Source organism: Panthera leo, chromosome A2 (assembly GCF_018350215.1).
Source record: "Panthera leo isolate Ple1 chromosome A2, P.leo_Ple1_pat1.1, whole genome shotgun sequence".
Classification (NCBI taxonomy): domain Eukaryota; kingdom Metazoa; phylum Chordata; class Mammalia; order Carnivora; family Felidae; genus Panthera; species Panthera leo.
In genome coordinates this window covers 86656663-86683000 of record NC_056680.1, presented here as the reverse complement: position 1 = coordinate 86683000, position 26338 = coordinate 86656663, and the positions used below count along the sequence as shown (strand labels likewise).

General features: G+C 35.6%; 1 protein-coding gene across 1 annotated transcript in view; it reads left to right on the top strand.

Annotated features, from left to right (window-relative positions):
• SEMA3E (semaphorin 3E) overlaps nucleotides 1–26338 on the top strand; it is a 244278-nt gene that overhangs the window by 148932 nt on the left and 69008 nt on the right. The window contains exons 3-4 of the mRNA XM_042916626.1: nucleotides 7282–7341; nucleotides 10032–10151. Of these exons, the coding sequence (XP_042772560.1) occupies nucleotides 7282–7341; nucleotides 10032–10151 (180 nt within the window). The remainder of the gene's footprint in view (nucleotides 1–7281; nucleotides 7342–10031; nucleotides 10152–26338) is intronic.

The window sequence follows — 26338 nt, the reverse complement described above, 5'->3', positions numbered from 1 at the left end:
TAGAGTAGTTTAAAATAATAACTAATAACCATGGCTAACACATACAGGTGAAGTGGGGGGATGTGGGTGGGAACAGGGTACAGAGCGAGAGTTAAAAATGGAAATGTGGTTGAGATGAGATCATGGAGAATATTGACCACTGTGCTGTTGAAACCTAATCTACTCACCGTATGAGCCAGTGAGAGATGCTCTAAAGATGTGCATAACATAACTGCTATTATAGTATGTGTGATCACTTGAGCATTAGTATGTTGGATGAATGGAAGGAAGAGGAAAATAAAGCCATGAAGCCAGTAAGTCGTAGTTAGAATTTAAAACCAAGTGTGTCTGTCCAGAAGCCTATGCTCTTCCCACTGTTACACACCACTGAGAAGCAAATTACTGCTTTGGTGTGAACTTCATGTCCCCCAGACCGGTCTTCAGTATACCATGAGCCCTGCCTTTTGTTACGTGGTGTTTGTTTTCCCTTGGTTCTTACTTCCTTAGTTAGCATGACTGTATTTTACCTTTGAAATGGTGAAGAACTAGTGGAATAGTTAGTTGTTGGTGACAGGAGTGGAGTGGAGAAAAAACACTGACAAGTGTAAGAAAGAACTCTACTCCACCTGTTTACTTATGGCAGAGATTGAGAGCCAAGCCAACTCCAGTATTCAGCCATGGTAAGTGATTAGCTTGACTGTATTTAGTCTTTATAGAGCCGTGCAATCTGTGCTCATTTGAGGATTACTGAAATTTCCTGAAAAACAAAGAAAAACTTTTCTCTGGAAGATTGCAATACTGGTTTGAGGTACACCACTTTCTTTTCTTCTTTTCCATTTCCCAAAGAAATCAAAAGTAGATATATTTATGTAAGCTATATTTTATGGGACTTCATAGACTATCCCATATTAGTATTTAAATTTAACAAACATTCATCGGCAGTTTTTCTCTAAGTTTCTAAATTTAAGGGTTTTTTTTCTAAAATTATTCTCACCACTGTTATCCTTAGCTAACATTACACTAGTTAATTGGAATATCTGTACAGAGAACTCTTTTAGACACTTGGTTTTTCTAAGTATTTATACTTTTCCCATTTATTTGACTTTACCGCATCAAAAGTAAAGGAAGTTCTTGTATTTTAGAATTTAATTTTTTTACTGGAACAGGCATTAAAAATAATTTGCATATAAATGGCACATGGTATTTCACATTAATGACAGCATTTGAGTAAATTTCATCCATTAAAAAAGGGCATGAAGCAGGCCAATAATGTTCCTGTAGTAATAATATTGTTCTAGTTCAAATGCTTTGGAGTATAAACATTTCAAATACAAATCTTGTTTATAGTTCAAAAGATTATAATTCTGGCATATAAACTACTTGAATAATGACAGTCGTTATAATTAAGTATAGAAGCATAAACACTGAGAACGGTAATATGTCAGGTTAAAGAGTATCATTTATAAACCATTAGGACTTTTTTAATGTGTTATATCTATTTTCTTTTCATGCTATTTATAGGACAAATAGTTAAAATATACATCAATGGACACTGGTACTGTGCATAGATGTAAAATGTAGAAAGACAAAATATAAATAAAAATTTGTTTAGAATAATAAAATTTAGAAAAATAATATTAGATGAAATTATAATAGTGACTTAGCCGTTTAAATATATCCCATGAAAAGAGATTTACTGGATCACTTTATTTCTTATTTATTTATTTATTTATTTATTTATTTAAATAAAAATGGAAGTCTTTTTTTAGACAGTTAAATTATTCCCTCTTTGTGCATTTGTTTTTGCTTTTCTAAATCTCTGAGTGTCATAACGTCTTGTAACAGTAAGCTGTTAAATCCTTAATCGTAGCATAATTACGAGACTCAATAGGGAGTCCAGAAAAAATAGCCTTGTAATTTAATTTTTACTTTATTTTTTTCTCCTTTGAGATATGCAAGAATAGTAAATAGTCCTTTAATGTGTATTGGAACAATTAAATTGTATTATAGGAGTATTGTGATGAAATTATGTATATTTAACCTTTTGCTTTTTATGCCTCTTTTTGGAACAGAAAAGTTGGAAATAGCATTACACCCTGTAGTTTAACTGCCTTTAAAAAATGTTTTGTGCAGGAAAACAGATTAATTGTATGGGTTTTTGTTGATGCTAAACTCTGGAGCAGAACCAAAGGCCATCCAGACTTCTACAGTAAATGAAGACAGTCATTTCCCTTACTATCCTGATAGGATATTTGTACATGATGGCTTTAAAATAACTCCATTTTCAGTGAGGTCTTGATCTGTCATCTTTTGTCACATGAATGAACATTCGAGTGCCGTCCTAAGCTTATTAAATTAAAAAAAAAAAAAAAAAAAAAAAAAAAAACCAAAAGAACAACAAACTTGAGTAAATCTATAATTACATTGTTCCTTTGCAGAGTTCTCCGTATTTCACTTTATTTTAGGAAGTGTTCATAATTCAGTCTTCTGCATCTCTCCCTTCCATCCTCTCAGAGTGATTTCCTTCAGAAATCCTACAAGTCTTTCAAAGCCTAGATTTTTGTTAACATCCTACAGAATTTCTTCCTGATTAAAGTGAAAATTGTCTCATTCCTTTGCCACTGGTTACAGCAGTTTTATGTTATTCAAGCTTATCTCTCAAATTTTACTGTAAACTAACTCTTTGAGTGAATGGATTTTACATAGAATGTGATAAAGGTATACTGATTGATACAAGTCCATCAGTAGACCTTGAATAAGCAGTGACTGCATTGAAGGCATTGTGCCTAGTTGGGATTGTGCATTGGTAAGAATACTGAAATAAGATAATGCCTTGTTCTCTATAACTTACAGTTTAATATAGGAGCTGAAGTTACGTACATAAATCAGTTATAATCTTAGGTAGGGAAAGTAAGAAGAACACTATAGAGGATCAAAGGAGGGAGAGATACCATATAAGAAGATATCAGGAAAGGTTTCATTCTTAGAGCAATTGACATTATTACATTTGTTGCTAAAAACAGTACATATTCTGACCATCCTTAGACAAGCCATTTATTGTATTCACTATCACAAAATACAGTATCTTTTGTTGGTGTCAAAACTGTAAAGGGTCTGAGATTTTACCTTGTGAGACAAGTTAACCTGTCACTGTTTGCTAGATGCTGCCAGAAGTTATGAGATGCATGGGTCAGAGACAAAGAACTCTGTTAGCCACAGCATAGCATACAGCATGGCCGTCATGTTTCCAGTAATTTTCTTTGTCCCCATTAAGTCCCACAGCGGGTAATGCATAGCATCCCGGGTAGATGCTACACACGGGGAGTATGTGTTATGCCCGATGAACCTCAAGCTTAGGAAATATGAACTCTCTTAAGGTGTCTGTTAGCAAGTGTATTCAGCCTTTGTCCAGAGGGAGACATTATCTTTATTATCTTGGTCAGGAAGACTAGAAAACTAGTCTTTCATTTGCCGTGGAGGGAGGTTGTATCCCAATCTTTAAGCCTGTTTGAGCAGATAATGTAGAACAAAAGGTGTCAAAAGATGAGTAGAAATTTTGTAGGAAATTGCTTCCTAAACAGTGTATTTAAGTAGTCCTAGAAATAAATAATCATTATGAAGCAGTCATTTAGGGGAATATAGGATATAATACATTGAGGTTGTTTTACTGTTCTGGATACTATTTCAACACTGAAAAGCTGAATTTGGTATATTTTTCTAAAGAATTGGTTACCTCATACTTTGAAATTGTGTAAATACAGTGCAAATAAGTCATCATTTTACATAATGAAAAAGCGATAAGGGATGCTAATATTTTAAGAATCGCCCTGCTTCTCCTAAGTGTGTTAAGAATATAAAGCATTATAAATGTATTTTCTGATTTATTGAAGCTGATAACTGAATTAGTCATGAAAATATTTCCAATGATAGATGATCCTAAAATAAATTTGTATTTATACTTGTGTATATATAATATACAGTATATATAATATATGCTATGTATACATTCCACATATTTGTGTGTGTATATATATATATATATATATATATATATATATATATGCACATGTTCTAGCATATCCTTTTGAATAGTTTACACATCTACAGTGAAGTCTTAATTCCAATACTAAATTGAATCTCAAGTGAAAATGGGTCTTAGAAATCATCTGAAAAAAATCTCACCCCAGGTGCAAAAATGTTTTCCAAAATAATGGATCACTAAAATTTTTATTCAACTTCACTTCTAGGAGGTTTACCCTGTAATGGTATTAGTGACTCTGTTGAAGCTGATGCAAGCGTGCATCTGAACCTGACACTGATGTGTTTATGTGATGTCTTCCTGATTCATGTGTGGTTCACTGCGGGATCCACCGCTTCCATCATACACATCGATTCTAGGATTTTATGTGTTGTGCCTTTGGCTTTTTAGTTGGTTTTCTTTCACACTCCTACTTTTTTCCTTTGTCATTTTGCTGTGTTGCAAAACAAATATTCATACATGATTTTTTTTAAAGTTTATATACTGCATTAGGAAAGCAAAAGAACACCTGATGTTGAGTACTGTCAGTAAGAAACCGGGTCGGACCTGTTACACTAATAAGAATATCAAAGTAAGATGTTACACCTGTAATTCAAGCCATAGAATGCTTGTTTCTCATAAGAGACTGTTAAAAACTGAGAACAAACTGAGGGTTGATGGGGGGTGGGAGGGAGGGCAGGGTGGGAGGGAGGGCAGGGTGGGTGATGGGTATTGAGGAGGGCACCTTTTGGGATGAGCACTGGGTGTTGTATGGAAACCAATTTGACAGTAAATTTCATATATTAAAAAATAAAAAATAAAATAAAATAAAATAAAAAAAAAGAATGCTTGTTTCTATGATAATACATGTAGCTATGTAAAAAGCATCAGAATAAAATGCCATTGACCCTACTTTTATAAATTCCCTATATTATTCATGTATCAGATTGGATTTGGCTACATAGTATGTGATAAGCCTCTTCTACATGCCTAACCTATTACTTTTATGGGACACAGCTTTAAAAAAAATTAAATCTTCACCATATTTGGGATCCAAATACCAAATATATATATATATATATATATATATATATATATATATATATATATATATATATATATAAAATAAGTTTTATAATCAGTTACATGTAATCAGTTGTATACACACACGCACATATATGTATATAGAAAATCAGTTTTCAAAAACTCAAATGACTGCAGGGGTCAATTAGGTAAAAGAAAAATCTGAAGCAAATCAGAAAGTTTTGATTTTTATGCAAAAGTTCTCATTTGTAAACGCTGGCAACTAATTAAAAAATAATTAAACAGTGTGCTCACTAAATAAAAAAATACCTCCAATCAGCAACATCGAATATTGAGTTTGATAACCAGAGTTTTTTCTTAGGCTAGCAGAGCACAGAATGGAATGGTGGTAGGTGGAGGGAGGGGAGAACTCAGGGAGAGATAATAGGGACCTTACAGGGACAAATTGCCATAGATAGGAAAAGAGTCTGGCTGACTGGCCCAGGCCTAAACTATACTCTAATGACAGGAAACATTGACCCTGAGTTGTAGAAAGATATCCCTGAACCCTTCCTCTGGGGACTCATGAGCACCCTGAGGAGGAAAAAGTTATGTGTAGAAATATTAATACCTTAAGAGCCCCAGGCTACTCTACTGGAAAGTTTCCATTCCTTCACCAGAATGTTAACTTGGGAACAGAAAGTGATTGCCTAAAACAGAAGAGAACCAAAGAAATACTGATGTAGCCTAGCTCAAAGTGCCATGGAAGTAGAAAAAGTAGAACTTGTTAGCAGTCCTGTACCCCAGTACTTGTGGATCTAAGGAGAAAACCTTTGAAGGCAATCAAGAAAAAATTAGAGTATTCTCATGAGAGCCAGCATCTCCCAAAACAGAATTTACTATCACTTGGTCAGCAGAAACCATGAAGATGACACATTAGCATGAGATGATGCTCCCCAGAATTCTGAGAGACACAAGAAAAGGGCTCAGTTGAGCTTTTTCAGTCTGGGAGGGGGTGGGTGATTGATCAAGCAGATGTGGGGATAAACTTACCACTTGTTACACTTATATGGATCACATTTGAGTTCCAAACTATAGATCTAATGTGTTGTGGAGCTAGACAGAGAAACACACATTTTTTTGTTTTTAAAAGGAGGTCCCTCGGGCACCTGGGTGGTTCAGTCAGTTGAGCCTCTGACTTTGGCTCAGGTCATGATCTCGCATTCTGTATGTTTGAGCCCATCATCAGGCCTCAGTGCTGACAGCTCAGAGCCTGGAGCCTGCTTTGGATTCTGTGTCTCCTTCCTCTTTGTCTCTCCTTGACTTGCGCCCAGTGTGTGTCTCTCTCTCTCTCTCTCTCTCTCTCTCTCTCTCTCTCTCAAAAGGTAAATAAACATAAAAAAAAAAATTTGTTTTAAAAAAGGGTGTCCTGAAGTAATACCATATCTTTGATAAAGTTGTAGTAAGGATTAAATTAAATACTGAATTTGAGGTGTTTAGTACAAAAATTAGAAAGCTGGTAATGCAGGTGTCAGTGAGGATACGGGGATATTGCTGGTGGAGTATGAACATGTTGCCATTCTAGAGAACAGTGTGGCACTACATTAGCAGATTAAATTTGTGTTTGCCTAAGACCCAGTATTTCTACTTCTGAGTCATGTATACCAGTCCTGCTCCATTGGTACCATATGATAGCAATGATGCACTTTTATAGATCTCAGAGGGACATGTACAAAGATGTGCCATGTTTGTTGTGCTAGAGGTTTGGAGGCAGTCTGGGTGTCCATCCAGGATGTAGGAGTCATGCATCCTTTCATCCCATCACTTAGCAAACACTACCAAGTCCCCATACGCCAAGCTCTGGGCTTAGTGGTAAAAATGCAAAGGGAACTCACGGTGGTGCCTGACCAGGAGGAGCAGACAGTCAGGTTCAGGGGAGAGACTGGACTGCAGAATTCAGGGCAGGTTAAGTACAGAGCAGGGCTGCTTGAATTGTGAGTGGCTTCTGAAAGGCTGAGACTTGAAGGAGCCTTAAGAAAGACTTTTTTTTTTTTAACTAAGTTTTAGCCTGTAATAAAAGCTCAAATGAAAGTGCCTTCATTATACGAATAATGATGTAAAGAAGATAAAGTCTTAATTTATCTTCTGAGGAAATAGAAAAAAATGAACACATATTGGAATTCCAGAAAAAATGAAATGGTTTTTCAGTGTGGTTTATTTTTGTATGCATTTGCATAATAGTGCATTGTCTTTTATTTCAGATACACTGGCCTAGCACAGCACTAAAAATAGAAGAATGCATAATGAAAGGAAAAGACGCAGTAAGTATTACTCATTATAAATTAAACACATCATCAATTATATCCCTGGTCAGTCACAAGGGACTGACTCCCTAACCTTTTATTTGCTCCCAAAAGGCATATATGCAGTTGATTCAGGAAGAAAAAAATATATGTACATGTACCCATATATACATCTACATTTAGACATAGTTATTTACAAGTTAATTTCAATGAAGGGTTAAAGTAAAGCGAGTAAAGCGGGTCTTGGTTTTTGTTTTATTATATTTTTATCCACTCAGATTTATGAATTTCTTATACTAATGCTTATTTCCTACATATTTGTGGAAAAAATAATTTCGGGTCAATTTTTAATTCAAGGGAAAGCGAAGCACATTCTTTGTGAGATTTCATTTTGCTTTGATGAGTCCATTAGAACCTACTAAAGAAACAAAAGGAGAGAAAATGAAAAGAAAGGAGAAGGCAAAGGCAGTATGCATGCTTTACCTCTTCCACCATGTGCTTAGGGTCTCTCTTACTGGAAGAATTAACATTCCATCTCTCCATAACTTCCCTGCAGCGTGTGAGCTTGTGCAGGAGCAGTGGCCCCGACCCAGTTCTGAGCACACTAAAACATGTACGAAGGGACTTCCCTGTGCCTGGAGTAGCTGCTGATGACACAGTACACGTGTTTGGAAGAAGGCATGCACATCTCCTTTTGAAAGTTAACTTATCCTTTTTTTTTTTTTTTTTCCTCTTTTTATAGTGAGAGAAAAAAAAACAAAAACATGTAAAAGGCTAACACACGTTATACCAACTCCTGAGTCTCTGTAGCAACTGGGTCACAGCCAAGGAGTGAGTCAAGACATTCTTGCTGCCTTAGTTCGTAGCATGATGCAGACTAATTGAACACACTCTTAGGCTATGTCATTGTCAGCCCAGCAGAGCCAAATGTTGTTTGTTTCATTTAAGGTGTGACAGCGTTTGATGACATGAAAAGCAGGTGCTTCTAGTGATAGAATAGAATATTTTCTCCATGTTTGAATGATTAGATTTTTCCAGTGATATGGGTCACTCTCATAATAAAATGCTATGAGTTGGAAATTGAAGAAAATATATCTACATGCTGTGGATAATCAGGGTAGTAGTACATTTCTCATTCTTACCAAGGGAATGCCATAATATGAATCATTTATGGTAAGATGGTTCTGGTGACTTTTTCATTCGATACTGTTATATGAGAGACTTTATAAGGACAAACTGTCCTTATAAAACGTTACATTTCCTGACTATTGCATGTATTGATATTAGAGTAATATTTAGCATTAAAATAGTATTTTGTAACTTATTTTAAATGAAATAACAGTATCCAGGGTGCCTGGGTGGCTCAGTTGGTTGAGTGTCCAACTTCGGCTCAGGTCATGATCTCATGGTTCTTGGGTTCGAGCCCTGCGTAGGGCTCTGTGCTGCCAGCTCAGAGCCTGGAGACTGCTTCCGATTCTGTGGCGTGCGCGCTCTCTCTCTCTCTCTCTCTCTCTGTCTCTCTCTCTCTCTCTCTGTCCCTCCCCTGCTCGCGTGCTCTCTCTCTCTCAAACACAAATAAACATTAAAAACATTTTTGAATTAAATAGCAGTACCTAATTTACCAAGAAGGTGTTTGCTGTAATTAACTTAGACAAGTTGGTTTGAGTAGTTTTAGACTTCTTTTCATTCAGCCTATTGGTCATAAAACTCACCTAGTGATTTATGTAGTAAAATTTCATAAGTATATACAATATATTTGGTACTGTGTTTGATTAAGCAGGGAATAAAAGATGTGTAAAATAAATACTCTGTCCTCAAAAAACTTAGATTTGGATCCAAGTATAGGCAAACTAGAGCTTCTTGGCCAAATATATTTGTAAATAAAGTTTTAAAGTTTTTTATTTTTGTAAGTTTTTTTGCAAATAAAAGTTTCTATTTTTGTAAATAACGTTTCATTGGAAGCCAGTTGCACACAATCATTTTTGTATTATCTGTGGATGCTTTCATGCCTTATCTACAGAGGTAAGTAGTTGGAACAGAGACCAGTAGTTGGAACAGAAACCATTCAACTAAATATATTTATTCCCTGGTCCATTATAAAAAATTTTTTGCTGATTCCTGGACAGCAGTCTTAAAGTAATAGGTATAAAATAAGTATTTCTCTTGGTTAGCTTTCTATATATTTCTTTGAAAGTTCTCTATGAAAGTGCTGTATGTGAATGTATGAATATGAATGTATGACTTATTTTCCCTAACCATTAAAAAACTCAGTAATGCCTTAAAGTCTGTATATGTTTCCTTGAGAGTAATGAAGCTTTCTCTAATTGTTGGTTTTCTGACTTTGTACTTACTCACTGTTTACATGTACTTTAAAAAAATAACAGCATTGGGAATAACTTAATTACCTAGTGGAACATAGTGCCATGCAAATCTTTATATTGAATACATTTCTAGAATACCTGAAAAGTGACAGAATCCCATTATAAGTGTAATTCACACAGCGTGGCTAACTACAGTGTGCTTTGGTCACCTCAGTCTGTTCTTCCACTGTTCCTTGCCCTCTGTCATCTGTCCCACATGCCCCCACTAGCCATGGGAGACTTAAACATGAGATTTGTACTTTAGGAAATACAAAAATTAAAAAGGGCTAAACTTTTTTTTTTTATATTAACCAGTATCTTCCTTTTTTTTTTTTTCCTCTGCTATAGAGTGAATGTGCAAATTACGTTCGAGTTTTGCATCACTATAATAGGACACATCTTCTGACCTGTGGTACTGGAGCTTTTGACCCACTTTGTGCCTTCATCAGGGTTGGATACCATTTGGAGGTAAGATAAGTTCACTCATATCAATAAAAGTCATGCTTAAAAGAACTTTATTTTAAAAGAAAAGTAGTGGGTGGGGTGCCTGGGTGGCTTAGTCAGCAGAGCACCCGAGTGGGTTTGGCTCAGGTCATGATCTAATGGTTCCTGAGAAAGCCCTGAGTCAGGCTCCACGCTGAGAGCATAGAACCCTGCTTGGGATTGTCTCTCTCTCTCTCTCTCTCTCTCTCTCTCTCTCTCTCTCTGCCTCTTCCCTGCTCATGTTCTCAAAAATAAATGATTGAATGAATGAATGAAAAATAAAAGAAAAAAAAATTTTGTGGTATTTTCTTTGGTGAAAGAGAAAAGCATTTGTGATGTACTGGTAAAATTTTCTTAAGTCAGAGAAAGGATCTCTCTGGACCTTTAAAATCCTCATCAACTATAAAATCAGTGAATCAATAAATTCTTTATGTATTCATTCCCTGAACAAATTCATTTACTTAATTATGCACTTAAAAATATTATTTCATATGAAACTGTGTTCTCTGTTGTGTTCTTATGTAAATTTTATTAACGTAAACTGCCAAACTAGAATGCAACCATGAATATATGTAAAAATAAATTTATATAAACAAAGTTACTACATATAGTATTTTATAAAGGGCATGCAAAGACGTTGATTTTGTAATTACTCTCATTTTTAGGCAGGTGAAGTGAGGGAGGTAGAGTTGGGAGCGGTAAGGGAGATTACAAACTGAAGCTAAGTATTAAAGAGTGAAAGCTGTATGCCCCAGACCCACTACTAGGTGAAAGAAAACAAATCTTAGATGAGTTCTGTCACGCATATAATACTGGCCAACAAGTTGGCTTGAAGATCAGTCATATAACCTGTTTTGACAAGTCAGATGAACTCTCAACTCTCACTTATTTTATAAGGCACATTTTCAAGCACCTTACGTCACACTTTCACTCTGAAATATATTAAACGCTATTCTGACGTCAGAATCTGCTCCCTTTTTTTAGGTCAGAAGGCAGATCCTACATGAAGACAGGATGCAGATAAAACGTACATGTAGATAGTCTATAGTCTCTTGATTCTCATACTGTATTTATGAAAGGGCTGCAGTGACCCTAAAATATTTTCAGTCACCACATATAAAGAATAACATTCATTTCACTAGTGAAAAATTATTTCTGATATTCCTTATACTAGTGAACACTCAGGTGCATGTATAATTAGCAATATCTGAAGTGCTTACTTTAGCTGCCTTTTGAGAGAGCCTCTGATTTGAGATACTTCAGCTGGTAAGTGTCCTTATAGGCGGGATTTTTGATTAGTCTATTTTAAATGGTAACCACCTCTCCTTGTAGATTAAAGCTAAGTAGCATACACAAACACATCAAGTGTATTCACTGAATTATTTTAAAGAGAAAAGACAGCTGATCTATTGGAAGAACTTTAAACGGAGATGTATAAGGCAAATCTGCCCTGTGCAGAGTCAGAATATTTACATGTATACAAAGTATACAGACAGAGGCACCTGGGTGGCTCAATGGTAAGCGCTGACTTTCAGAGTAGAGCTTGCTTTGGATCTTGTATCTCCGCCTCTCTCTCTGCCCCTCCCCTGCTCATTCTCATTCTCTCTCTCTCTCTCTCTCTCTCTCTCCCTCTCTCCCGCTCTCCCTCTCTCCCTCTCTCCCTCTCTCTTTTATCTCCCTCTCTCTCTGCCCCTCCCCTGCTCATTCTCTCTCGCTGTCTCGCTGTCTGTCTCTGTCTCTCTCTCCCTCCCTCAAAAATAAATAAACATTAAAAAAAGTATACTGACAGTCATGTATGCATATATATAAAGCCAGAATATATACATTTTGTGGTGCAGATCTATTGGCAACAGATCCTCTCAGTTTTCATTAACTGAAAATGCCTTGATTTCATTTTTATTTATGAAGGAAATTTTCCCTGGTTATAGAATTTTGGGTTCACAGGGTTGGTTTGTTTTGTTTTGTTTTGTTTTGTTTGTTTTTTTAGCATTTCAAAATGCTTCAAATGTCTTCTGATCTTTTTCTGATGTAAATTCCGGTTTCATTCATACTGATACTACCCTGTTTGCAGTTGCTTTGTATTTGAGGATTTTCTCTTCCTGTTTGGTTTTCACCAGTTTCTCCATAGTGTGCCTATTTGTGTGTGGTGGTGGTGGTAGATTGGTATTTACGTTTCTTGAAATACTGACATTTTTTAACACAAAAGCTTATGTTTTGCATCTAATTTCACACATTTTTGGCCCTTATAATTCGAAATAATATTACTGCTTTATGCCCTCCTCTTCTTCAGGGTTTCGTGGGGGGCGGGGGAGCATTGTGCCACAAATGACTGGGATTCTACTCATTTTTATTGTTTTTGTTTTCTCTGCTTTGCAAATTGGATACATTCTCTTGATTTATTTTCAAGTTTACTAATCCTTTCTCCTGACATCTCCAGTGGGCTGTTAAGCTAACCCCGTTAATGGTCAATACAGATAGTGTACTTTGCAGTTCTAAAACTTTCATTTTGTTTATATTTCATTTCTTTAATGAGCATTTCCCCATATTTTTATTCATCATGACTATCTTTTTCTTTAAGCTCTTGAACATATTTTTAACAGCTGTTTTAAAATCCCTCTGTGCTAATTTTAACATCTGGGTCAACTTAAGGTAAGTTTGCATTGATTGATTTTTTTCTCTTACCTGTAGATCATATTTTCTTGTTTCTCTGCATGTCTAGTAATTTTTATTGTGTACCAGACATTATACATCATATGTTTTCAAGATTGTGGGTTTGATTATCTTTTAAAGAGAGTTGATTTTTATTCTAGTAGGCAGCCTACTTGTCTGGACTCAAACTCACAAATCTCTTGTGATGGATGGCAGCCAAAACTCTCTTTCAACTTTCCGGATGGTGCTTTTTATGCTCTGCTTGCACGTGCAGTCAGGTGTCCGCCAAGAATTTGGGAAAGAATGTAGACATGGATTTCAGGGCGCCTCCTCCCTCAGTTTTTGGATATCTCCTCTTGCATTTCAGCTGACCTGGTACTTTCAATTTCTTTTTTTTTTTTTTTTACTCTCCAGGCTATTAAGTCTGGAGCTTTCTGCTTGAGTTCTAGCCATTCCTCACCACATAGATTAGGGGATTTCCTTGAGTGAAAAACTTTCTTGTCTTTGCTCTTAACTATCTCCGTTTTCTTAAGATCATTAAAAAAAAAAAAATGACTAGTTTGTCATTATTATCTGTGTGAGAGTCCAGACTAGCGGATTGTCATTAGCAGAGATGGATCTCTATTATAAGTCACCTACATAGACATGGTATTGAACATTTTTTCTTGTGTAATTTTCTAAGTAACAATATGATTGAAAACACATTTTGAAAAATTCTGTACATTGCATAAAAGGAGCTTGTGGGATATGATAATAAGAATAGTGAGAGATTGATTCCCCAAACTCCATTTGGAGGCTTGATAACATTTTATATGAGAGAATGAGAAATTACAAATTATTATAGGCAAGGAAGATACTTTATTTTTTTTTTAATGTTTATTTATTTTTGAGAGAGAGAGAGACAGAGTGCGAGTGGAGGAGGTGCAGAGAGAGAGGGAGACACAGAATTCAAGGCAGGCTCCCGGCTCTGAGCTGTCAGCACAGAGCCCGAAGCAGGGCTCGAACTCACAGAGTAATGGACCGTGAGATCATGGCCTGAGCCAAAGTCGGCTGCCCAACTGACTGAGCCACCCAGGCACTCCGGAAAATACTTTGTTTAAAAAACACAGAGGCCCACACATAGGAGATAGGTTTGCAGACATTAGTAGAATAGGTTGTGGAATGTCAGGAGATAACACTGGGAGCAAATTGGCACAGGATTTTAATGCCAGGCAGTGGCATTTTGTTGTTACTTCTAAAGACAGCATAGAGAACATAAAGGAATTGAGCACATTGAATGACATGACATTAGTAATATTTAGAATTGATTCAAGCAGAGAGAGATGAAAGACAGAAATTAAAGAAGGCTATTACAAGAGTCTGTAAGATCATGAAGATATTTAACAGTATGGTCACAATAGCAAAGGAAAGGAAGTGTGGAACCAATGTGAGAAGCTGTTTAGTGGTCGAGAGGTTATATAACAACATTTTATTGGATGTTGCTGATTAAAGGGAATTAAAAAACCATTCCAAATTTATTTCTTGATGATTCAGAAGAAAAACAAGAGGGAGCTAAGAAAGCAGAGTAGGTTTTGTGAAAACATTTAAAAATGCTCAGTATTTCTCAGTTGTAACTTTTTCATTTCTGTGTATAGATATTTGAAACATTGATCTGTGTACTAGGAGAGGGTGTTACCAGAATAAGTTGAATTATTGAAGCCTAGGTAGTTAATTGTTCCATAATGTGTCTCCTCTCTCTTTCTCCTTCTCTTCCTCCCTCCCTCCATCCACCCCTCCATCTTACGCCTTCTCTCCCTCTCACTTTATCCAAGTACTTGGAAAATTCTATGATATAGGTGACAGTGAATGTCTAGGGAGTATCAGTGTAAACAGAGACTGAGCAGACAGAGTAGTATAAGGCAAATCAGGTAGTAAAGAATTTATAATCACACTTGAAAGGGAAAATTATTGTAAATAATTTATTTATAATATAATAAAATTATATTGTACATAATATAATAAAATTATATTGTACATAATATAATAAAATTATATTATACATAATATAAAATTATATTATACATAATATAATTCATTTTATTATAAGTAAAATAATATATATTTATGTATATTATAAATATAATAAAAATTATTATAAAATGATAGCATCATCAATTCTACAGAGAGGGCAGTTTGCTAAAGGGATGAATAATTAGAATGTAGGAGATTAAGAAGTGACTGAATAGTGACAAAGTAAAGATAGTAATATTGCCTATTTAATCCAGAAGTAGATTCCTTATATTTCCTTAATGAAAAAAAAATAAATAAATAAGGGAAAGCTACAAGAAGTATAGGAGTGTTGAAAGAAGTTTTTTCTTAGGATAGCAGATAGAGAAGAAGCAGTTATCCAGTAAGAGGAAATGGCCACTTCTTGCAGATAAGGTGAGCCAGGTGGGAAGTAAGTTTTCTGAGGGGAACAGTGAGCTATTTAATAGATCTCCTCAGCAGTTTGATTTAAACGGATATCAGGAGAGAGAGACCTAAGGTAGAAATACGGATTTGAGAATCAGTAGCATGTGTGTGGATGTGTGCGTGTGTGTATGTGTGTGTGTGTGAAAGCTGAGATCTTTAGGCATGATATCATTGCCTAGGAAGAGAATTTGAGTAAAAGGGGAAAATAGCCAAATATGGAGCCTGGAAATACCAATTCTTGAAAGGCTTGTGGAGGAAGAAAAACCCACAAAGAGATTAAAAATGAGTGACCAAGAAGTTTAGAAGGGAAATCAGAGAATGAGACAGCGCAGAAATAAAGGAGTGATCGTCGAGGTTAAAAGTTTTGAAGAGTCAAACTGTCATTGGACCTAGAAAGTCTTTGGAGGCTTTTATGAGAGGAGTTCCATTAAAATGTGGATGCAGAGAATAGTCTTCTGGCATTAAAGATTAAGGCCAACTTTCTCTTGAAGCACTTTTATCTTTTTCACAGTGCTCTATTTTCTTTTTCTTTTTTTTTTTTTTTTTTTTTTTTACTGAAGTGTAATAAAAATACAAGGAGTATACAGGATATAAATGAATGGCTAGATCATTTTCCTAGATTCAGTGATTTATTTTTTTGTTTTTATTTTCACCTTTTTCCCCCCCTCATATATCATAAACTTTGGGAATATTTTTTGCTCGTTTGCTCCTCCTAGTTTAGTATTCATTCTTAAAATTGTTTTTTTTTTTATTTCAAAACCCTTAATACTGTCACCTCATTTTTTAGTTTTTCTAATTTTTATTGATGATTTATGTTTATTTCTTCTTCTTAATTCTAAATTCCATTGAAATACTAAGTTATGGTTGGGTTCTTACCTGTTTTGTGCATTTTTTTTTGACAGACCTTAATGGTTTGTGGTAAATATTATTCTGTTCCTTATTCTTGTTTCTTATAAGAACATTGTACTAGATTTAGCTGGATCTTTCTCTGTTGCTCATTTTTATATAGAATTAGTCTTCCTAAGCTTTTAAAAGGGAAGTGTGGGTCAGAATAGATGTCTAGTACCTTCACGTTCTAGAGCTCACCATTCTGTTTTGTTCATTGAAGTGTTAAAGAAAAAAGTATGGAGAGGTATGTATACATATCTTCTCCTGGCTATCATCTTTTCATCTTTTATCAGGATATTGCTTTTTCTTTGCCCTTCTTTATCTTTTTCTTGGGCAAATGATATTCTACTTTCAGCAGTTTCTTCTTGGAAGGGGTGGGGGGTGCGCTGGTGAATTCTGAGGGTTCACAGAGCTTCATCTTTCCCACAGACTTCTTGCAGTCACTCAGAGATCAAATCCACAAAAATTCCCACCAGGTTCAACTGATGTTCTAAAGCAATGCTACACCCCCTGTGAGCCCTTGGAAATTGGAGAGTTCTTTTTTTCTGTGGTGTATCAAAACCTGGTTGCTTCTGTCTGCTTCTTCCTGAAATATATGAATACCCTGTGAGGTTTATAGCTCATGGTGTTTCATCCACACCAGCTTGTACTTGGTTACTCATGGAGATGTCTCAACAGCCAGTTTTGCTCTAAGTGTTGTCAATGAGCTTTTGGTTTTGCATCCCTAGTTGATCCATCTGTTTTTTCTGGGAGAATTTATAGAGGATAGAATATATGCCTCTGCTGGTATCCTTGCAGAAACTCACAGGACCTTTTAAATAGCACACTGCTCTACAAATATAGAGTACTACATGAAATACTATGCATTTGTGTTTACTTCTAATTTTACACACCTCCCAAAGAAAATGGAAGTTAGGTGTTGAAATGTAGAGGTTCAGATAAAAAGAAACCCAGCAGTTCAGGTATAAAACATGTATTTCTAGAGAACTGGAAAAGGCCTTGAACTGCCGCAAAATTAAAAGTGCTTTTGTTACTGCACAACCTAAGTTTCTCTTAGAACACAAAGACTTTAGCAAATCACATTAGCATGTTACTATTTGTATTAGTTTTCTATGATGCAAAAAAAAAAAAAAAATCAAAAATTGGGCAGCTTAAAATAACATACATTTATTATCTCACATTTTCTGTGGGATAGGAGTTCAGGGTGCTACTCAGCTGGCCTCACTGCTGGAGGTGTCTTCAAGACTTCATGTATCTTTCTGGAGTGCAAGGTCATATTCTAGGTTCTTGTGATTGTTGACAGAATTTAGTTCTTGCTGAGCTGTGGGACTCAAGTGTCCATTTTCTTGGCGTCTGTCCCCCAGGGGCAGCTCTCAACTCACAGTATTCTACCTGCAGTTCCTTGCCACGCGGCCCTATCACAACATGGCAGCATACTTCTTCAAGGCCAGCAGGAGAATATTCCTGTTTAGTTTACCAAGAGGGAGTGATACAAGATAATCTAGTCATGAGAATTGCTGTACCATCCATAACCATAGAAAGTGCTATAGAGTAGAGAGTGGTTGCCACTATATTTGTGCTTTCTGGCCACACTGAAGGGGCGGGATTACCCTGGACATCTTTGTGCGCGGCTCAGAATCTTGGGTGCCCGTGACACTCTGCCTACCATGTCTTACATATTAAAGAAAGGTTGTATTAGCACAGATGTTTTCACAGGCTCTTTCTGGGGGGAAACAAAGCAAAGGCATAGGATAAAGGGTGAGAAATGAAGTAATTTGTTTCTAAACTTTGTGGCTCTCCTCTTAAAAGAAGTCTGCATTCCTTTTTGCAAGAACCATAGGATTAAGGGATGAATATGTGGGCCATCTCCAAAATTTGTCTTCCCAAACATGAGAAAATAGGTTTATTCTTGCGGGCATGAACATTTGAATATACATTGCTGTCATATTTCATTAATGTAGGGTATATTTTCTCAGTGTATTTTTATTTTAAGCCTATTTATATCACTTTTTAAGTATGCAGACTAAATTAGTCATGCAACTATGCTTGGCTCCAAATACAATCAATAATGCACTTTTTGATTTTCAGTGTATGGTTTTGACACATTTCCTCTAATGCAGCTCAGCTATTTAAGTTGGGATATTATCAGCTTCAAAATCGTAAAAGTTACACATATCCTTCGATCTAGTATAAATCTCTTTGAAAGTGTGTTAGAAACTGTATTCAAGTAATGATCCTAACAATTAGCCCATGTTTATATTTCATAGACTGGAAATTTTTAATTCTGTAGTTAAACATTTTATAATATGCCAGTAAGAGGTTACAATTTAGACACAACAGGACTCTTGCCTTTTGGAGCCATATGTTTTACATATTGGCCCTTTAGAGTTTGAACTCTTTATTTTCAGTAAATACTAAAAATACCATTTCAAGCAATAATTTTTAAATATTCAAAAGAGATCAAAATACATGTTATGAATATGTGGATTTTTTAATGAAGTATGGTTTTTAACAGGTACTTAATTAATATTGGTTTCTTGGTCAGTTCAATTTTCCTGTTTAAAGTACAGAGTAAAATTCCATTGGATAGCCAACAAAACCAGTAACAGCTTCTTGTGGCTTAAAAATGTTACCCATTAGAGTTGTGTAACTGATATTAGTGTTTTGTTTTACACAGCTGTGATCAGTATATCCATGCATTTAATGTTCCTTGTGCTTTTCACAAAAAGATCTGTATATTTTTATTTCACAAATTATTTTGTTTAATACCCATTCTTGCCACACCCAGCTTTTAACCCACAATATTACAAAGATTTTTAAATTTGTTCTTTCACTGGGCTTCTGTTAGGCCTCTGTTTATTTCCACTTGTTTAACTGCAATGATCATAACAGTAGGTGAAAAAATGTAAGGGTAATAATTTTAAAATAATTTTGTAACAGTCAAGGGTGTGCATTACCCATTTGAATTGAATAGATATATGAAGAGTTGCATCAAGTATTTGGGAACATGCATACTTTCAGATAATTTTAATAAATTAAACTAGCCTTTAGTTAACACAAATGTCCATCTTATTGGTCACATGTTTTATAGGGCAACCTTGGTTGTAATTTCCTGATCCATTTATGTGAAAGGGTATAGAAATGTCTTACTGATTTAAAAATCATGGCAATTTTTTATATCCTCCTTTAAAATAAGTGATTAAAAGGTAATACGTATCACCCTATGAAATCAGGTTTAGGTTTCGTTTTGGCCTCACTCTATATATTTTTCATTCTGTAGACCAGGTGTTGTTTATGTATTTTTGACTGAAAATGTCATTGAAATTATGGGCAATGAAAATAGACATTACCTTACAATAATACTTTTTTTTTTTATTTTTAAGCAAGGAGAATGGAAATATGTATTAAAATGGATATTGAAAATTAAATGTGGAAGGAGAAGTTATTTATACTAACACAGTAGCAACCAAAGAGAATATGTTGATAGTTCTTTTAAAAAAGAAGACAAAAATGTTGTGAATAGGTAAACAAGGCTCTTGTACATTTTATATTACATTGTATCAAGACTTATGATTTAGAAATTAGCATTAGAAGATTTAAATAGAACCAATATTTTAAAAGAAATTATATGGTTTGTCAGCTGGGTCCTTAGTCATTGTCTGCATTGTTTCTTCTGCCTTCTTTGCTGGAAATCAAAAGGGAGTATGGTGCTTTCAATCAGGAGCTCACAGTCTATTATTTTTGTGATTTTTAAAACCCCTAAGGTTATTTTAAAATGTCTCCACAGAGGAATTGTTCCTTCAGGTCCTCTCTTCTGTCACTTTTAACAGTGAAAGCTGGTTACGTGATCTGGTGAGCAGGAAGACAGGATTCTTTGTCTGAGAATGACTATATGAAACCTCTTGGTTTCGTATAGAAACCGTTTGACACACTTGACTTAACGACTCCCTTTTGCGTGCTGAGTGTGAAGCAGTTAACAAGAAGTCCCTCTCTCCAGCTCTGTGTATTGTGAGCAGGAGGAAGGTACCGAGAAAAGCTGGGTGATGCCGTGTTGCAGAGCAACTTCCCCTGGAGGCCGGATCAGGCGGGGCTGATACTGGTTCTGAACTGGAACTAATGAAAGAAGTAGCAGGCCATATCCACGGGGAACTGGGAGTTCTGCTCTAGGGCTTTTGTCCACCTAAAACATATGAATACATGGAAGAAGTCAAAAGATAATATGAAATAATAAAAAGTGAAATGAAAATAAAATAAAAAGTGAAATTGTTGCCACCCAAACTTCTGCCCACCTCTTCCGTGGCACTCCTCTGATTAGAGTTTGATGTTTAGTTTTCTAAACATGGGTGCGTGTCTGTATAAAAATAAAAAATGTGAAACTCCACTTGAAGTCCTGATTTCATTGGTTTTAACTCAAAAATATTTCATGGAAATGCATTATATGTTAGGACACAGTAATTCTGTCTCATTCATTTAAATGGCTGCATAGTATTTCATTGTGAGAACGAATCATAATGTATGTAATGAAGCATTTTATTTTTAAACTGTCAATCCTAAGCCTGCAGTGAAGCAGAGAATGAGCATGATGCTTGAGGGGTTGGACACCTAACGTGTAAATGAGCCCCTCATGGCTGTCGACCAGTTAAGCATTCATGTCTCTGGAGTTTAATCAGATGTTACAAACTGGCAGCCATATGCTGGATTGGGCTCACAGATGTGCTTTGTTTGTCACAGTGTTTCTTGTTTGTTCTCTTTTCAAGAGCCTACATTTGAAAACTGGTTGGTTTCACATTGTACATTGTGATTTCCATTGAAGTGACATGAAAAGAATCTGTTGGTGCTGAGTAGTTGCTGCTGGACTCTTTACATAGGGGCATGTTATTAACAGTGTTGCACGGTCCCCATCCCTTTCACTTACACCCAGGCTCTTTTCTGGTTTGTCATCTCCACCTGGTGCTGACAGGCATTTGCCTTTGTTCCCCAAGCACCAGAATAATTATGAATTTCCCCCAGATCCTCAAGTGCTCGAATCTAGTAGTCACTGAAATAACTTTGGAGTGAATGAATGAGTGTGAATTAATGAATGAGTGGGTTTTGTTACATTTCTACTTTGATGTAAAACTTTAAGGTACTATGAAGTCCAATTTGAGAAATGAGTGAAGTTTTTATAAGTTAGAATTTTTGAGTACCCTCCCCAACACATTGTTTTTCTTTTAATTATGTAGATTTTGTCCACTCTTGAAAAGGTTTGATGATGAAATGATAATAACAGGTATATGTTTTTACTTTTCTGGTCCCAAGAATATAAATTAGCCAGCGTGATATACACAGCAGAGACATTCTTTAGGTATACTTTTTTTTTGTTAACTTATAAAATGCATACAGAAAAGTGTATAGATCGAAAAACAAAATGTACCCATGATTTGTTTTTACAAATTGAACCCATCTGCCTAACCAGTATCCAGGTCAAGAAATAAAACATCACCAGCTCCCCAAAATCTCTGCTGTGTACTTTTCCAGTGAATATATATTCCCTGCAAATAACCACTGTTCTGACTTCTGTCACCAGAGATTAGTGTTGGCGATTTTAGAATTTTATGTAGATAGAATCACATAGCATGTATTTGTTGTGTCCAGATTTTTTTTTTTTTTTTTCGCTTAAAAAGCTGTAAGATAATCTGTGTCACGTGTAGTTGTAGTTCATGTGTTCTCATGGCTGGGTAGTATTTCTTTGTATAGATATACCTCCATTTACCTCCATTTATTTACCCATTCTCCTTTTATTTTTTATTTTTTTATTTTATTTTTTTAATGTTTATTTATTTTTGAGACAGAGAGACAGAGCATGAATGGGGGAGGGGCAGAGAGAGAGGGAGACACAGGATCGGAGGCAGGCTCCGGGCTCTGAGCCATCAGCCCAGAGCCCGACGCGGGGCTCGAACTCACGAACCGTGAGATGGTGACCTGAGCTGAAGTCTGACGCTCAACCGACTGAGCCACCCAGGCGCCCCTACCCATTCTCCTTTTAATGACTGTTTGAGTTGTTTATAGCTTTGTGCTGTTATTGTGCTGCTCTGAACAGTCTTGTGCATGCCTTTTGGTAAACATATGCATATGTTTTTGCTTAGTATTTTCTGAGAGTGGAATTCATGTATTGTGGAGGATGCATTTGCCTCACTTGAGGAAATACTACCAAACTGGTTTCCAGTCATTGTAGTGGAATGCCCTCCAGCGATGAGAGTGTTTCAATTACTCCACACTCCACGGACAGTACTGAGCTTTGTATGTCTCTTTTGTAGCCATTTTGGTGGGTATGTAGTGGTATCACATAGTGGTTTCAGTTTTTGTTTTCCTGATGACTAATAAAGTTGAGCATTTTTCTTTTTATTGAGGCTTAGAATTTTTGAGTCACTCTTGAAGTTTCTGGTTGTCCATTGAAGATGTGTTTGACATTTGCCACGTAGGTTTGTTGGGGGATTTTATGAGGGAGCAAATATCAAGCATCCCGGTCAGTTTTGGGGAAAATAATTATCTACTGTTGATAGATGATTTCTAGTATAACTCCTTTGCTTTTCAAAACTGATAGAAAGTTTAAAATAAGGGTTAGAAACAAAATTGGGGGGAATTGGTGAAAGATAACAGATTATATATAAAGAGATGAGAAAGAAGGAACAGAGAGGGAGGTAAAACTTTTGTTTCCTTATTATGATATTGACTTTTTTTTCAATCAAGACAAGTCTTTGAAAAAGAGTTACATAGTTCTCATGACAAGGAACAGTCTAGAGATTAATGGCATGAGCTTTGGATTCGAGAATACCTGAGTTCTCATTTTTTCCCTGTAACTTAACTAGATATTTTACAGGCTTATTAATTATACTGTCTTCAGCATCAGTAGTGAGAATTAAATAAATACATTAAAAATTAAACATAAAAACATTTTAAGTATAAAATTATAATAAAAGTCACATATAAATAAAAAATACAGCCAATAGTGAAGTAAGTACTCAACAAAAAGTAGCTACTTTGTATCGCATTTTCCATATTTGAGCTTTGAGATATAATTATGACGTAATTATTTATATAGGGGACATTAACAACATAATGAACCATGTCCACAATCTAAGTCTTTTACACAGAAAAAGAGACTTTCTAGATGTGGACTTTTGTACCTCATGCCAAAAACTCAATGTTATCATAGTTTATCACTTTTCACATTTCTCATACCGTGACAGATGATCTCTTTCCATGCTTCTGTGTGGACTACTGAATAATGGTAGATGTTTTGTAGTAGCTCTAGGTTGGCAGTGATGTGAAATGGATTCAGTTTTTAAATATTCTCCTAAAAGTATCTGAAGAAATTTTGAAAATGTATACCTTAGGATATTAATAAAATAATCTCGCTCTAAAGATACATTTGATATTCGTCAAAATTTAGTAACTGTAAGGAGGAAAACATGCTAACGTGGTGGGTTTTTCTTGTTTTCAAGAATTTTTCACTAAGACGTTTGAGTAACATTAGGTGATTAAGTGATATGTTGGCTCCTTACAACCAACTTGAATTTTATTAGTGTAGTCAAGTTAAATTAGTTAAAAATTCAGTCACTTGCTATATTGCTAATTCATGAACATGATATAGAACAGATGTACATAGAGTTAAATTTGGTAGTCTCATTAAAATATTGGCTTAATTAAAATGACTTGCTTATTCCAGTCTGGCAAACTGAATTTTGTCAGGATTTACTTCTCAAAGGGAGATACATTTAAAGTAAGTAAACTCTAATTTTACTCATTTATTGTGTTAACTTTTTTCATCTTTATTTTTGAGAGAGAGGGAGAGAGAGAGAGAGAGAGAGAGAGAGAAAGAGAGGGAGTGAAAATGCACATGCATGAGCAGAGGAGGGGCAGAGAAAGAGGGAGAGAGAGAATCCTGAGCAGGTTCTGCACTGTCAGCACAGAGTCCGATGCAGGGCTCAAGCCCACAAACTGTGAGATCATGACCTGAGACGAAATCAAGAGTCAGACATTTAACCGAGAGCTACCCAGGCACCTCTTATTGTGTTAACTTTCAAAATTCTTTAATGTTGTGGATATATTTTCTTGAAGACTTGTTGGTATAGATGAAACAGCTAGGCAGAGAAAGGTAAGAAAAAGTGGAGTTCAGTAGGAATACAGGATTCTTGACGTGTTGCTTACCACCATCGTTTTCCAACAAGAGAATGAAGAAAAAAGTAACAGACTCAACCAATATTAAAATGTTAAATATGCTTTTATGTGTCCATCAATATTCACATGCCTGAAACATTTGTCAGATTATGGTCATCTCTGTAGATTGATTGATCAACACGTAGATTCACTTTTATTTCCTGAATTAAATTCTGGAGCAACACTAACAAGGTACAGTTTCAGCCTAATACCACATCCTCAAGAAAGTTTGCTTTCTTCTCTAATTCCTCGTTTTCTCATTTGTAAGATGAGATAAGATGAGATAAGAGATGTATCTTGTTATCTAAAATTTGCATATCAGTGAAATAACACTGTGCAGCTCACAGTCTTATTGTGAGAATCAAATTATCCCACTAAGAATCTTAATAAATGTAATCATCATGTATTGATTACATGCTTGTGACAGATGTTTTAGTTCATTTGCTTTGATACTCATAACTTCTCACAAGGGTGGAGTTATTGCTCTCCAATAACAAATGAGGAAAGTAAAAAGAGGGTAAAGTTGCTTCTTAACACGGCACAGTTAAGTGGCCAAACGTGGGTTTCATGGTCTAAGATCAAGTTTTTGCCATTATGCTGTGCTGCTTCCCTTCATGACATACTGCATGAAGGTATTTTGTGAACTATGAAGTGTCATATAAAGAGTTCAGTGATGGTAGTAATGATTGTATGTGAGCAGGCATCGTCTGTGTGAATTTGCTCCTCACTGCTCTCCCACACTCTTGACTTGTATCATCTGCTTTCTGTAGACATTTTCCATTTTCTCTCATCCTTTATCTCCAGGTTTTACTACCTTCTTGATAACACTGTAGACCTCACTGAAGTGACATTGACAAAACACGACCACAAATGACTTTGTTCTTTGTTTCTTTGTTCTTTATTAATCCTGGTTCTTTTGAACCTTTTGTTTTCTCCCGTGGGACTCCGAAACTTCTGAATATCATTAGAGACAATTGAAGGATGTTGGTTATCACCATTGTTATTTAGATGAGCCCATGTACATCTAGTCAGTCATTGTTAGTCCTTAATTAACTGTCTTGGCATTGTCCAGTCTCTACAGTTCTGGAGGTGAGATGGAGGTAAAATGATAGCACGAGAAGAATATTGACTTTGGACTAGACAGATGAAATTTCAAATCTAGGTTCTGCACCTCACTACCTGTATGACTTTGGGTCACTACTTAACATGTTTGAACTTTGGTTTCTTTACCTGTAAATATAAGTCTCTCTTGTAATACCTTGCTTGACAGATTGTATGGATTTTCTGAGATCACATGTGGGGAAAAAAAACTGCCTATAGTCTGGATTTACCTTCTCTACTTTCTCAAATTCCATTGGTTCTTCAATCCAGGCTACATTTATCACTTTAAAAACTGATTCTGTTACTGTTACTTATGACCTTCTGGATGTCAAATAAGTATCTCTTTAATACCTTGTTTTATGCTTCTTCTCTATTGCATTCTAGAACATTTGTAATTTTTGTATAAAAGCTTTCCTCTTGTAGTTTTGAGGACCATAATTTTTTTTCATAGTTGTGAAATTCTGAATATTCTAGCTTCCTAGTCCTTTAAATGCGGGTGACTGTAGGAGCTCTGTCCTTGGTATGTGTTTTTCTATATTTCAGGCTTTCCTTGACATCCTGATGAATTCACATGGCTATATTATCTATTGTTGGCTCTCATTATTACTTCCCAAGCTTGACCTCTGTCCAGAACTCTAAATCTGCATTTCCTATGCCTGCTAGATGCCCATGAAATAATGTCCTAGAGACATTGCGAGGAAAGAGTTGTTTTAATACTAAAACTCTGAAAATTCAGTTTGAAAAGGATGGAGAATCTCCCTGATGAGGGAGGAGGTGGATCCTACACCACCTTTAAGACTCACCTTATCCTAAAAGACCAAGGAGGCAATCACAACATCATGTGCATTCAGTCCCTTGGCTCCTGGCTTTGTTCATGCTGATCT